General features: G+C 42.4%; 1 protein-coding gene across 1 annotated transcript in view; it reads left to right on the top strand.

Moving 5' to 3' along the window:
• Positions 1-15940, top strand: part of SMC3 (structural maintenance of chromosomes 3) — a 2445376-nt gene that overhangs the window by 683400 nt on the left and 1746036 nt on the right. The window contains exon 9 of the mRNA XM_044056330.1: positions 8883-9047. Coding sequence (XP_043912265.1) covers positions 8883-9047 — 165 coding nt within the window. The remainder of the gene's footprint in view (positions 1-8882; positions 9048-15940) is intronic.

Genomic DNA, 15940 nt, shown 5'->3' on the forward strand with positions numbered 1-15940 from the left:
AGTAGATGCTGTGTTTTGCCAGCAGCCACCAAGAAGAACTATTGGAAGAGAGTTCTTCTGATTATCCTCGTAATGGAGAGTCTTTGGGCAATGGACAGATTTGGGAAGCAGGCCTGTGTGTCCACAACTTTCCCCCTTAGATCGCTGAACTATTTGGCTCATTAGATTGCTGAACTATTTGGCTCATTTAACAAGATTCCAGAGAGACCTGACCATAGAGATCTCAGTCTCTCTAAGGGGTATTGCCTGCAGATGTTCAGAAAACAGTGGACTCCGTGTCTTCCTCCCTGCAATCCTCATACAGTATGGCCATGCATTTGCTATCTAATGCAGCCAATGGTGCAGCCAAAGCAGCAGGTGCTGGCATCACTATGGGTCCCCACACCTGGGTGTGTCATTGTGACTTTGTGGAAGACTTTAAGGCATCCTTTGTAAATGCACATTATGATGGTTCCACTTTGGACCTAAAGTTTAAGACAAACTCACCAGGCAACAACAAAGATGGTAAGACTCTGCAGTGGGAGTACACTTCTACACCCCACAAAGGAGTTTCTCTAGAAACCAGAGATCGGGGAACAAGATGTGATTCTGCAAATCGGAGTCCCTTAAATAACTCCCAGAGCGACAGACCTCTTCTGTGGCAGAACGAGAACTAATTCTAATAATAGGCAAGGCAGAGATGGACTGCATAACCAAGGCTTTCATGGTCCATTTTCTGAGAAACCTTTCAGCGCTCCTGAACAGTTGCCCAACTGCTGGACTCTGAATGGAGTCAGGGGAGCATATATCTCTGCACCCTCAAGCTTGGCACAGAGTAACTTCAGAATCTTTTTAACACTTTTATTGAATTATCACTTGTGACCTAGGCATATTTATATTTATATGAAAGTAATCAAATTATTGGCTGCTAAAGGTAATATCCAGAAGCTGTTCAATTCCCTTTTCTCTACCACCTCAGGAGTAGGAGAAAGTCCCTGATGTTTAACTCAGTCAGTGGGACTCGACAGCCATAGAAATTTCAAAGCTGCTCAAGAAGAGTCATCAAGACGGTCCCACAAGTCCAGTTAGAATCTGGAGTCTGTTCCAGGTTCTTTTAGTACCATGGAATACCGGGGACCTCAGACTTATTTTGGTTCTTAGTCACCTAAACCAGTTTGTGATTTTAAAGTTCCAGATGGTAACAGTTTAGACCATTTTACCTCTTTTGAGGAAGGAAGATTGGATGTGCTCCATAGATTTCCAGGATGCCTACTGTCCCATTAAAGTATCAGAGCAGTCCAGGAGATTTCTTCTTTTCCAGCTGGAAGCCAATCACTACCAATTTTGGGCAGTAACATTCGGTCTCACCACAGCCTCCAGGAGTTCACCAAGGTCATGGTAATGACAGCAGCACACCTGCAACTATTTGGGGTTGATAAGTCTTCACGTACCTCAGTGATTGGCTCCTCACTGCCTCCATTGAGCGTCTGCTATTAACTCACCTGGACCAGGTACTCCAGTTGCTTCTGGAATTGGCTGATGTTGATAGATTTGCAGATAACACAGACTAACTCCAACATAGAGTATACAATTCATAGGATGCCACATAAACAAATTCCAAATAGGCTTTCCGCAATTCACAGTTCATTCATTTCATCTAACAGCCTTTAACATACTGCATAATCCAACACCACCAGCAAGGTTAATTCTGCAACTCTTAGGTCTCATGGCATCCACAGTGCTAATGGTCCCTTTAGCCATATACTACATGAGAATGCTGCTGTGGACATGAGTAGCACAGTGGTCTCAATCCATTCACCCTTTACAGTCACCAAATAATGCTGTGGTCCACAGTTGGCCTCTGGGCCTCCTTTCCCCCTGATGAATAAATGCATACAGAAAGTAAGACAGTGCAAGGTCAGTGTGATCCTCCTTGCCCCGTTTTGGCACCAGCAGACATGGTTCCCCTATATTTGGCCTCTATTATTATGTCCCCCATGGATGTATCATTATCCAAATCTGCTGACTCACCCATCCGGACTTCCTCCTCTGAACCCATAGTCCATGAAGTTAATCACACGGCCCCTACAATTTTGAGCATAGCCAGAGATGCCAGGCTTTTTCCCATAGTAGTCAACATTCTTTTTGCTTCACAGAAACCATCTACTAGAAGAATGTTCAAAGCAAATGGAAGAGATTTTCAGTTTGGGCCTTCTCCAAAGGTCTGGGCCCATTTTCAGCAGCTGTTCCATCCACATTAAAATTTTTATTGGATCTTTTTGATAAAGGTTCCAACGTTGCCACCAGCAAGAAACTGTTGGCAGCAATTTCAAATTTTCATGTTGGATGTAAAAACATTCCAATAGCTTCTCTTAAAATTTCAAAGCCTTTCTGAAAGGTGCTCTTCTACTGAGATCTCCCATTACAGACCCAGCACATCCATGGGACATCACAGTTATGCTACAAGCTCTAACTCTGACTCCATTTGAACCCACTATTTTTACCGATCTAAAATTTCTTACTTGGAAAACTTCTCTTCGTGACAGTGATGTCAACCAGATTAATTTCAGAGCTACAGGCCCTTTGTTCTAAGCCTCCATATCTAATGTTCCACAAAGACAGAGTTTCCCTTAGAACTAATGCATCCTTTATTCCTAAGGTGGCATCCAAACTTAACAGGTAAATTTATTGGCTTATTTAAATATTTTGCCAGGATATTCAAACAAAGGAGAATACTTATTGCATATGTTAGACGTTCATAGGCAGCTCAGGTTTTATATCCACAAGAATTTAGAAAGGATGATAAACTGTTTGTTTCTTTTTTTCTAAACCAAAATTGGGAAAGGCAGTTACCGAAGTTGCTCTAGCCAGATGGCTATCAGATGCGATGATGATGATGAGGGGCAAACCATGTACCAGACTTCTGTTACCCCTAATCTTAAATGCCACAGCTGCCGCATTTCTTTTATATATATAATAAGAATTTACCCTTACCAGATAAACCTAAAACCAGTTCAGCCATTGCAGTTTCTACCTTGACATCATTTGGCAGAGGTTTATCCATTAACAGCATTAGTGCTGTGACCACCTGGGCTAAGATATACACCTTTGTGTCTCACTACAAGCTGGACAGTCATTCTGGAACACGTTCCTAATTTGGCTGCACTATTCTCTGGAATGTCCTTCATTAATAGCACCCAGTTTGACAACTTGGGGGTCTGCCCAGTTTGACAGCTTGGGCATCTGTCCCGTACATTTGAAATGGATGAAAGTAGACAACATTGGATACCAAAGTTGTGTACTTGCCATGACGTTAGATCCATGTTGTCTTATTTTTGTCCATTTCAAACTCCCTCCATCCTGTCCACTTCCAAATTGTCACCTATGGTTTGAGGTGATTGAGTGGATTTTATTCACTATCTGTGCACAGTCATGAGACCCACTCTCTCCAAAAACTTTGGCCTATAGGTTCATAGCTAGGTACTAGGCTATCGGCCCTAGGGCCCATACAAGCCTAGCCAAAAAATGTACCCTGGCTTTCGCCACCCAAGAAAATTATTTTCCTGTGCCCCTGTCAAGTAGAGCCACAGAAGTGATCCCAGGGTGAATTTCCCATTTCCCATCCAATCATCAAGATTTTTCTTGAAGAGTGCTAATGAGGAGCTCTGTTTGACATAGATAGGTAGTCTGTTCCAGAGTATGGGAAGTCTCTGGGACAGGAATCTATCCCTCCAGCATGTTCTGTTTGTCTGAGTTAGGAGGTAGGTTCTTAAAACAGGTTCTATAGATATGTCCTCATATTTCACAAAGATGGGAGGGCAAACTTGATTTGATAAGGCTGAGCCGAGGAAATTATGGGTAGGGGATGTGTCTGAGTTCTGGATCTGATGAAGCTTTGAAGTCAGCACTGAGGTTTGATCCAGTTGGATTTGAAAACGTATTTGTTTGAACTGGACAAATATTTCGACAACATGGGTCTAATGTTACGGTAGGTACATAACTTTTTTATTGCAACTGTGTTCTCTGCTGCATGTATGAGTTGCCTGTAAAGTAATGATTTCTATTTTCTCTCTTAGTTAATGCTGTTTGAAGTAGAGTGAGTGAAAGTTGTTTCCAAAGTTTGTGCTGTCACAGAGGTTGCATCGGGTGGTGCACCAAAATATTCAGGACATCTGAGGGAGCATTTGGCAGGTTACAAAGTGATATATATTGTGATCCGAATGGAGAGATAAGTCAGCAAGCAAAGGAGAGTAGTATTGCTAGAATTTAATTCCTTTCTTAAGTCTTGGTGAGTACCTTCATGAGGTGGACCCTGTTTTCACAAAATCTCACCAAGATGGCAGTAATATATAGACTGTATTTTGTGTAGCATATATCATGGACAAAGGTAGGTTAAAAAATAAAAAAAGATAGCTGGGTGTACAAGACCCATGATAAGTGTCCAATCCTGCTAGGCACACTGTTGCCAGGACTGGAAAAAATGACTGTGTAGAATCCTCCAATCAAGGAAACATTCCTACAATAGGGAGGATGGGCCCCTTTTGTAGAAGGAAGCAGTAGTTCATAAAAACTGGTAGGACAAAAAAGAGCAATACAGACTATAGTGGACTATTAAGGATAAGAACGAAATTGTGTATTGTTACTGTTATAAGCCCATAATTTCCAGACAGAAGATATGCAAAAAGGTTGAGAGAAATTTGAGGAAAGAAAAATACTTCCGCAAGAAAAACTGACAGAAGCTTAAAATAAAAATCTTCTAGGTTTTGTGGTATATCTTCTCAACTGATATAAATGCCTCTCAGTTTTAGTATTTAGCTGCTGTCTGGTGTCTTTGATCCAGAATTGTTCATCCTGTCCTCTCCCACATATTTTTTCATTTTTCGACACTGGGAATGCTGTATTTAGTAATGTCAACCATGTTCTCTGTCAGTAATAACATTACGGAAAAGTGGCAGCCTCCCCATCAACTTATTCAGTCCTGGAACTCTTATGGTGCTAAACTCCCAGTCAAATGTCAAACTCAGAGTTACTTGAAATGAACTTGTCTAATTTCAACTGGAACATAAGTCACTATATATGAGCTGTCCCATGTGCTGTAATCTAATCTTTGTAGCTTACCAAAGCCTTAAAACCCATGTTCCTTTGAGACATTGATATTGCTGTAATCAGTAAGCAAGTGCAATTTGGCCCATATTTAAAAAAAATAATTTCAAATTATTTTAACTCATTAACTTTTAAAGATCTCCTAGTTAGCTTCATTATATAAGGGAACTTGACTGTTCTCAAAGTATGACTGAAGAGACCTTCTTTGAATCGTCCTTGTTACTCTCCATCAAACAATTCAAGTGTTTCTGTTTTTAGCTGCATAACTTTTTGTGTACAGTAAGCATTACATTTAATTTGAACAGCATCTTGGTGTAAATGAATGTGCTACTCCTATTCCATCTATTTCTTCATCCATCATCTTCTTCCAGATCTCTCTGGGTTTTCCTCCCTCCCAGATAAAATATGTCATCTTACTTGTAATAGATTTTAAAAAATGACCGAGTATCTACCAGGACAGAAGTATTGGACCCATGAGCATTAGTTGAAGTAACACACAGGAATCCAGCACTTGAATTCTCTGGTGTAGTTCTGGCCTGTCATTTTTCTTTCTCTTGGAATCAAGCTTCAGCATCTTTGTAAAGCTTTCATAAGTCTGCCAGTTAGTCCTGTTTTGAATTTCCCAGCCAAACTCCCAAATTTTTAACATCAGAAACTTCCCAGTGGATTGCATAGCATTGTCTCAGCCTTTGTGGTGGTTTGTAGTTTGTCAGTGCTGTAGTATTGGTTCTTTTAAGTTTATTATTCAGAAAAGTGAATATTCAAATTTTGATCATGTCTTTTCAGGTGTATCAGTACGTCAGCAAACTAAAGGATTTTTTTTTTACTTCTCAACCACTGTCTTGTACTCTTTTATAAAAGATTTATGTATTGTATCAGCTAGTGCCTCCAGATATAGGAAAGAATAAATCATTGACAAGGCACCATGAGGCCTTTAGTTGAGCTGTTGAATCGAAGTACACTGCCATGATCAGGTCTATAAATTCCATTACAAATCAAAAGGCATTCAGAACTTTCTTCAGATAGTACTGTTGAGCTTTTATCAAATGCCGCCTTTGCATCAGTGCTTACTGTTACCAAGTACTTTTTCTCTCCTGCGGAGCCCTCATCTACACCTTTCTTTAATTTTGTTTCTTTTGGCTTTTCCCAGTTAGGGGTCGCCACAGCGGAACTCCAGTCTGCTAATGATTGGCAGTAGATTTTTTATGAGTGCCGAGGTGCCAGCTCGACATCCAACCTTCAGTGAAGGCATGTCCGTTCTACGCATGTCTTTCGAATGCCACTCTACCGCGGGGAGGACATGCAGACTCCACACAGAAGGTGCTCCAGCTGAGAATCAAATGGGAGAACCTCTTGCTGTGAGGCAACAACGCTACCACTGCACCACAGCATTTTAATCTGCACCTTTCTGTGATACATTGTCAAATGTTTACCATCCTCACACTACACTGATCATTTTCAACTAACTCTGTGCATGCATTTCACTAATCTTACCGCAGTGTAGTATACATAATTATATAATCATGATTAAGTATGAATTTTGCTGTTTAGAACGGCAGACATGTTAGCCTTTTGACAAAACAATACTATAGCTTTGCGCCTTGGTTGAGGTGGGGGTGGTTTGAGAAATTCATTTAAATTCTCCCAGGAGAAGGGAATCACTTTAACTTTAGCACCTTATTACTTTTAGTAATCCATCTTTTGTGTCCAACATTAAGTGCTAAACTCCACAACCTGACCATCAGCTACTAAGGAGCTTCTTTTTCTCCATACACCTCCCCCTCATCTGATGCTACCACTGGATGTGGACACCTTGATAGTGTAGGAAGGGGAGTGGGAATGGTGACAGTAAGAGGCAGATTATCCTGACCTTTGTGCCTGATACTAGCCCTTTCCCTGAGCCATCTTGCCGGTATGAGAAAGGGAAGTGGACCTATAACTTTGGAAGGCAGAAGAGATAGGTTTAAATGACAATGCAGGCAAACTTACTCATGCCAGGAATTTTTCTCTTAGGCCATACCCACTCTGCACTGGACTGTCGTCACAAGGGATGTGTTTGGTACTACAAAGGACCTGATCCCACCTATGGGGTGACACATCGCTCAAGCTGCTCATTCCAAACACATTTGTACTGAGACTGCATAGCCACGTACCTCCAATAGTTCTCCCAGCCACCCCCTGAGAAGAGGTGAGCAAGCTGCACCTTATTTCCTTCCCTGTGCCACCTCTTACAGGTACTCAAGCCTTTAGTCGAACTCTACTGACTTGGGTTACAGTCATGGTTTTATCCCTCTATATCATCGGAGCTGGATGAATTGGTAACCTAACAGTGTCTGAATATGTACTTTCCACTTATCCCTTCATTGTTTCCCAGATCTCCTCAGCAGTTACATGGAGTATCAATTAACTTACCTGTTCCACCATTACCTTGGGAAGACCAGCGTCTTGAAGATGTTCCTGTTTCTCTTAAATAAATGCAAGAATTGAGTAGGTGGCACGTCCTGTTATACACTTTAACAAGGCTGACCCATTGAGACTAACACACGCACACACACAAAGTGTGATTATCTGCAAAGATTGTGCAGTGTGTGAATAAATCATTAGTGTTTAACGGGTCTATATCACATAGTTGAAGTTCCATAACTCTGAACACCTAAAGATCGAACCATTATGTTTGAATTTACAGAACTTTGACTACGTAAAAAAAAATAACAGACAACAAAATAAATTGCTGTAAGCAGGGGGGCATGCCCCCCTGCAGCCCCCAGACCCCCTGCTACTTAAATATACCAACTCCAAGATTGCACCATATTGAAGTGAATGGAAACCTCCGCTTATGGAGATTTCCATTCAAACGCTCAAACCTTTACAAATTCTAACATATGGTCTCGACCATATGTGGTTCGAACTTGTAAAAGTTAGACTACATGATAGGAACACGTGTTTAACAAATAAGTTAATTACTGAAATATGTTGTGGAACTGTTTGTGTAGATCACAAAAGGCCCTAAAATTTGTCAAGTAGTTATATGAGCAGACTGTTACCATGCACCATCTTTAGCCTTATTCGTAACAGAACAAGGGTCGCTTACTCAAATAGATGCTTGCTGTCTTTTCCCCATTTAAGGTGATTTGGGGGTCAAATCTGGATTGCTGCAATAGAAATTTTTCAGAGATTAGGACAGCAAACTGATTACATTGCTAAATACAGTTATTAGGGTTGTCAGGGAGGTAGAATATAAATAAATTCAGAAGACTGCCTAATTCATTTGCACTTCGGATGATAGAATGATGAGGTGGAAGAATGTGGTAACTTCTTGTTAGTTTAGACAGAGTAGAGATGAAAAGAAAGGACAGATACAGAATTTTGAACTTTTATATAGCAGCTGGAGGTTCAAAGGTTTAAGTAAAAGGTAAGAAAGTCAATTTTTTCCTGAGGCTGTAGTGAGCAGTTTCTGCTGCATTTCTGCTAGAAGATGAAGAAAGATGAAGAAGAAGGGAATTTTAAGGGAGATTAAAGGTGTCTGAAGATAGTGGAAAGAGGGTGGGCAGTAATACGGCACGAACTGTAGCGTTTCAGTAAAATATTTGTTTTCATATGACTATTCATTTTATTTGTATGTAGAATCTGTTAAAAATGTAAGTACATCATTCCAAAACACAAAAGAATGCCATAATGAGTTTAAAATTTGCATGGCTCTGCTTTAGAGTGAAAGATGGCTACAGTTTGCTGCTTGACTTCTTTTACTTTATTATATGCTGTCAACTTTCTCACCTACTTGATGTATTAATTTTAAAAAGGAAATTGAGCGCCAGGCTCGTGAATTGAAGGCAAAGATATCTTCTATGAAAGAAGAGAAGGAGCAGCTGTGTGCCGAAAGACAAGACCAAATCAAGCAACGGACAAAGCTGGAACTTAAAGCCAAGGACTTGCAGGATGAGCTGGCTGGAAACAGTGAACAGAGGGTAAGGATGGTGTTAGATGGCTCTTTTATCAGTCTGTTTGCAGTTGTCAAAAGGTATACTATAAAATAGCCAAGGTGTAAAAGCAGTTTCAGTGCTGTTAATATTGAATGTTCAAGTTTAAACAGTACAACCAATGTTGGAAGAGTAGGAAGGGATGCTGATAACATCATATTGAATCTTTGTGAGAGCACTGCATTAGTATCCTAGTATTAAAATATTGCTGAAATAATTTTAGGTGCAAAAGCTTTCTTAGAATAATTTAGCACTTTGAAAGATGTGTTGAATGTTTTAGTAATTCAGTACGTCACTGTATAGTACAGAAAGGTTTCTGTTTGGGTCCTTAATTGATTTCACTGAATGCTGATACATCAAGCAATTTTTTATATTAAGAGTTCTTAACTTACCTTAAAGTTGTGCAACCTTAATGCAGATTTCATTACAGTAGCTAGGGGTATGGGGAACTAATAGCCCCCCTTATGTTTAGTGTATGACAGGCTTGTCCCTTCACTGAGTGTGTGCTTTTGAGTCCATTCATTGGAATAGGCTTAATCATTTGGCATTCACTAAATCGCATATAAGCAGTGTAAATTTAATTTTTTTTTTTTGCAGACGTTTGTTTTCATGCCTTAAGATCTGGAGCTTTAACCAGTTTCACAGGGGGCCTAATATAGTACTTGTTTAATGGTTTCATAATGGATTTTTTGTCAACCTATAACTTGTGGGGCTTAGTTTTGGGGGTTTTTTTTTAGAATTTTTAGTTGCACTTTTGAAATGAAGTTATGATTTTTTTTTACATTTTTAAATGTAAATGGCTAAGATCATATAAAAATGACAGTAAATTGTGTTATAAGAATATCAATTTTATTCATTGTAAAATAATGGGCAGTGCACTGAAAAGTGAATGATTAATCTAGTGTATAGCAACAATTGTTCTATATTCTATAGCACTTTTATCTGCTTTTTACCTTGTGTTGTAATCTAGCATATGTTCTCTTCTACTTCTCTACTTCATTAGTGTGTGTTCTCCTAGCTTGATTGCTGTAACCCATCTGACTGTGTTCTTTATGAAGGTTTCACTTGTTTCCTCCTTGAATTGATTAGTTGATATTGCTCTGTGTTTTCTTAAATTAACTGATAACAATGGAGAGGCTCTTATTTTGATAGAGATTGAATTCCATATAACTGTCTGCATTTTTAACATATTAGACATTGTGATTAGACCAAAGAATATCCACACAAGCAGGCAGAGGTTAGAAAATACAAAAAAATCACAGCACTAATAAAATAATCTGACCAAGAAGACTGTTAATCCATAAAAACTCCACAGGCTTTAATGTAAAATGGTAAGCGCTTTCACGGTGTACCCACCGCTTCTTCAGACCATATAAATACAATAAAAATCAAAACAAGTTATATAAAGAAATTATAGTTATAATTAGTCAATGAATCAAATCCAAAAGTCAAACAGAAATTATTAAAACACCCATTTAACTAATAACCAGCCAACAAACAGGTACTGTTACACACCTACGTGCGTACATAAAATCCCATTCACTTCAGTGTTTAAGGGGACGGGACTTCAGCACAGGTTTTAAAGAAACTTGTCCATTTAATCCTGGTTGAATATGTGTTTGTAACTGGAAAATCCACTATAACTTGCTTCTTTCTGTGAAATTCTTTAGATCCCCTACCCCTTGAGACTTTCAAAGAGCAGCTCTAACACTAAAAACCTAAAACTGTGCTCTTCTCCATAATTATAAAGATGTTGTGCAAGAGCACTGGTGTTCTTATGTCTGATATCATTCAAATGTTCCAATATTTCTTTTTTTTAAAACTGTATTTGTTTTTTTCTTATATAAAATGCACTGCACCTAACACAGCTGGCACAGTAAACTAAATCCTTGCTTTTGCAGTCTGCATAAAAGTCAAGGTCTATTTTAGACCCTGTAGCATAATGTACAAAAGATGTGCAGCTCCAAATACACTTAACATGCTTTACATGACGTGCAGCAGAAGGTGACTTTCCTATCAGATACTGGCCTTGTAACATGTAGATGTCAAGTTGTCTATCTCGCCTTCATTCTTGCTGGTTGGGATCGTAGCCGATCCTCGGCTTCGACTCGGCCATCTTCAATAGCTCGAGAGCTGTTTACTGGCTCGAGGCTACCCCTTATCCCATAATGCCTAGCAATAGCTACTCAGATCTCGTTTGCCGCTTCATCTGCGAGGTGTCGTTTTTCTGGCTCAGGCTCTAGAATTTAACTCTTCTAGTATATTTTGTCTGTGTTATTATTAGTGATAGTGTTGTTACTGTTGTAGTTTACTGTTTGTTCTATAGTATCCTTTTTATGTAGAACTCGTTTATCTTAGAGAGTTCTCCCCACCCCTCCTCCCTTCCCCTGGTTAGCCATTTAACTTAGAGGCTTTCCTACTGTTTTTTTCTTCTAGGTTAGCCATTTAAATTAGAGGCTATCCTATTACCTTAAAAAAAAATAAAACTTTATCTATATCCTTTTTATCCTTCTAGATAGTACTTGTGTGTTTTTTTTGTAGGTGTGCTTTTTTTGTAGAACTGAATATTGTTCTTTTTATTGTCGGTTAAATTGGTTGGTTTCCTTTTCCCAGTACAGCATGTCTAAGGAAGCTAAGGTTTCTGGGTTTAAGAAGTGTGACTCATGCTGCCAGAAAATGTCTCTGACAGATGGGCACACTTCTTGCGTCTGTTGTTTAGGCGCTCTGCACCTGAAGGACTCTTGTTCTATTTGCCGTGCCTTTAGTCCAAGAGTCCTGCAGGAGAAGAAGAATAAGTTGATTCTTAGGGGTCTGTTAAAACCCCAGGATTCACCGGCCAAGAGTTCACAGCCAGTGAAATTCCCTAAATCCTCTAAGCCGTCGGCTCCACCTTCGGAGCCAACTTCGGCACAGGATTTGCCTTCAGTGTTGGTTCCGGCTGGCACCGACAAGATAATCTCCCCGTCTGCTCCATCAGAGGCTTCGGAGCCGTCACAGAGCCACAAGAGGCTGAGGTCCTCCTCCTTAGAGTCGATGCATTTGGCTCCTCGGTCTCCTTTACTTCAAAGCGAACGTAGCCACCAATCCTCTCACTCCTCTCGATTCTCGATCCTCTCGGCTGTCGGATCATGATGTGGAGAGAGTAGTCAGTAGGTCGCTAAAGTCGCAGGCAGTAGCTAAATTGTTGTCCAGCCCTCCTCAACAGGTATCGGCTCTGTCCATTTCTCTTGATGTTCCTCCTCCGACTCCACTGAGTTTGGAGCTGGAGTTCTTTGGGGTTCGAGTAGTGGAACAGTCGGCTCCGATAATCTCCTTCGGTTCCGACGTCGGTTCCGATTCCCTCAGTGGTACCTTCCATCGAGGGATCTGGGAGCGGTGGCTCCCTCGTCGGCTCCGAGGGGGCAAGTGGCATCGGACCCTTATCCGACCCCGTTCTCCCTCTCGGAGCTTCGGCACAGGTGAGCTCGGCCCCAACATCGGCCTTGGAGCTGTCCCCCTCGGTGCGGAAAAAGATTCCTATTTCTTCGGAACCAGAGCTTTTTCTGCCTCGTGGCAGGGATGCTTTTGAGGTCATGCGGAGTGTGCTGTCCTCTGAGTCAGCTCCACTTTCAGCCCCACAGGCTCCGTCCCCCGTAGTGCCTGTGCCAACCTCTGCTCCTCCTCCAGACCCTAAGCGTAGGGAACCGATGCTTTGCGACACCCCATTTGGGTGTTTCCTCCTCTTCCGAGGCCTCTTCTGATCATTCAGAGGAACCCCCTCAAAAGAAGAAGCGTAAGAGGAAGCATATTGACTCCCCTGAGTCTGTCACTTCTGATACAGACTTAGATTATTCGGAAGGGTCCCCGAGATCCCCCTCTAAAGATGTTTCCTTCTCAGACATCCTGGAAATGCTCAGGCAGAGGTGGAACTGGATTCCCCTAGCCCCCCTACCGAGGATGAGTCTGTATTTCTGGATGCTTTCAGTTCCCGACTTTCCACCTCCTGGGTTTCTCCGCCTTTCGATCCACTCATGGCAGTGGTGGCTCGAAAGGCTTGGTCAGCTCCGGATACAGTGGAACCAATTCCAAGAAGACCTGATAAATTCATTACAGCCCCCCAGGATAAGCAATTCCTTTCTAAAGGTGTTCCTGTTGATGCTATGGTGGTAGCAGCAGCCACCAAAAAAGAGTTAGCGGAGACCCCTTCATCTGTCCATCCCCCTAACAAGGAGTCTAGGATGATAGACAGATACGGGAAGCGAATGTTCACTTCAGCGACCTTCTCCATGAGGTCACTGAACTACCTTTGTCATTTTACCCGACTTCAAAGGGATCTCCTTAAAGAGCTCGGAGGTACCCTTCAAGATCCAACAGCTGAGGGGAGCACAAGCCAAAGTAGCTTCCCAGCTAGCGACGCTTAATTCTGTCGTTAACTCCTCCATGAGGCTCATTTCCTATGCAGCCGATGGGGCGAGTAGAGCCACAGGTACGGGCGTGGCCCTTAGGAGGCATGCGTGGATGCGGCTGTGTAATTTTGCGGAACCCTTTCGAGCGTCCTTCACCAACACCCCCTTTGATGATTCCTTTCTTTTTGGACCACAGGTGAAAGACACTTTGACTAGATGTGAACAAGAAGGCAAGAATCTCTCTGCCGTGGGAGTCCGTTTTTCAACTCCCTCTAGACCTTACCCCAAGTGTCAAGGGAGTGGTAAAATGTGGTTCCGGAAATCTCAGGGAGCCTTGCCTGACACATGTAGTGATTTTTCCTCCAGAGGCAGAGAGGGAAACAATAATAATAGACGCCGCCCTCGTGGCAGAGGGGGTCCGCAAAACCAGGGCAACAGATAATCTTTCTCTGATAAGCCCTTCCAGCATCCCTGAAGGGTTGCCCAGCTGCTCACCTCTGGAGGCAGTCGGGGGAAGACTTTCACTGTACCCAAACGTCTGGCAAGGTTTAACACAAGACAGATGAGTACGGTCCATTATATCTGGAGGTTACAAAATTCCCCTTCCATCAACCACCCTTACAGTCAGGGAAGACCCTTCCGAATGTTCCACCCAGTCTGAAGGAGCAAGCAGTAATAGAAGTTTCAAAACTGCTAGGAAAAAGAGCCATCCGGGAAGTCCCGGCAGACCAGCACGGATCCGGAATTTACTCAAGGTTCTTTTTAGTAGCAAAAAAAGACAAGGGACTGGAGACCGATTCTGGATCTCAGCAGACTAAACAGGTTTGTACAAAGAACAAAGTTTTGGATGGTCACGCTACAATCCATTCTACCCTTTCTGGGTCAGGACAATTGGATGTGCTCGATAGACCTTCAGGATGCGTACTACCATATCAAGATGGACAGGCGCTCCAGGAGATATCTTCGCTTCCAGCTGGGGCCCAGTCATTCAGTTCAGAGCTCTGCCTTTTGGTCTCACCACAGCCCCCAGGGTGTTCACCAAATGTATGGCAGTGGTCACGGCTCACCTGAGACGTCAAGGATTCCAGGTGTTTCCATATCTAGACAACTGGCTCCTCACTGCTACCACCAGGCATCAACTCCTACAAGCGAGGGACTACACAATCACAATCTGTACCCAGCTAGGCATTACAATAAATTCTGAAAAATCTTCCTTGTTGCCCTGTCAATCTATAACTTACATAGGAGCAGACTTAGACACAAGAAATATGTGTGCAAGGCTACCACTAGAAAGGGTGTCCACAATTCGTCAGCAAGTACAAATTCTAATGCAGAGCAAAAGGATCCAAGTCAGGTCCGTCCTTCAAACTCTGGGTCCCATGGCAGCAGCCATTCTTCTAATTCCTCTAGCGCGCTTTCACATGAGAATTCTTCAGTGGCTTCTGTTCACGCAGTGGTCTTTTCAAGAGCTACCCATGACTCACATGATCCTGATCACGAATACATGCAAAAGACATCTTTCTTGGTGAATGGTCTCCCCACTAGTTACTTAGGGCAGACCTTTCACCACAGCCACAGTGACAACAGATGCCTCCCTGATAGGGTGGGGGGGGCATTATCTGGGCAGGACAGTCCAAGGCACTTGGCAACCTCACGAGTACCATCTGCACATAAATGTCCTGGAGATAAGAGCCGTGCTCCTGGTGTTGCAAGCTCTTCAAGACTCTCTTCTTTCTGGGACCATTGCTATTCAAACGGACAGCATGTCAGTGGTGTGGTACATCAACAAGCAGGGCGGAACAAGATCCTACCCCCTGTGTCGAGAAGCACTCAGACTTTAGCAGTGGGCGATTTCCTCCCAACATTTTCTGATTGTGACGCACATCCCTGGGAGATCCAATGTAATAGCGGACAGGCTCAGCAGAGCTATCCTCATGCCTCACGAGTGGTCTCTGAATCATAAAGTTGCGAATCTTATTTTCCGCAAATGGGGACAGCTTTGCTGCGATCTCTTTCCCACCCCCTTCAACAGCAAATGCAGCAACTACTTTTCCCTTCTTCCACTTCTTGGTCACATACCCAGAGATGCTCTCGTCCACGATTGGCCCCAGGGACTTCTTTATGCCTTTCCGCCTTATCCCCTTATACCCAAACTTGTACAGAAAGCAATATTGTTGGGTTCCAAAATTATCCTTATTGCCCCCTACTGGCCTCGACAGATATGGTTCTCGTTCCTGCACCGTTCCCTTCTTGATCAGCCCTGGACTCTGGATCCAGTTCCAGACCTCCTGGTTCATCAGTCAGGCGGGCTGCATCAATCCCTCCAGACTCTCCAGCTCATAGCTTGGTTGCTCCACCTCCAACCTTAGCCTGGTTTCCTAGCATTTCCCCAGCAGTCCGTGAGATTATTGTCTCCTCTCATAAGTCTACAACGAGGAAAACTTATGCTAGCAAATGGAAACGTTTCTCTTGTTGGGCAGAGGCTAGGAATGTGGA

The sequence above is a fragment of the Protopterus annectens genome, chromosome 14.part0 (genome assembly GCF_019279795.1).
Source record: "Protopterus annectens isolate FY-2018-M chromosome 14.part0, PAN1.0, whole genome shotgun sequence".
Taxonomy (NCBI): domain Eukaryota; kingdom Metazoa; phylum Chordata; order Ceratodontiformes; family Protopteridae; genus Protopterus; species Protopterus annectens.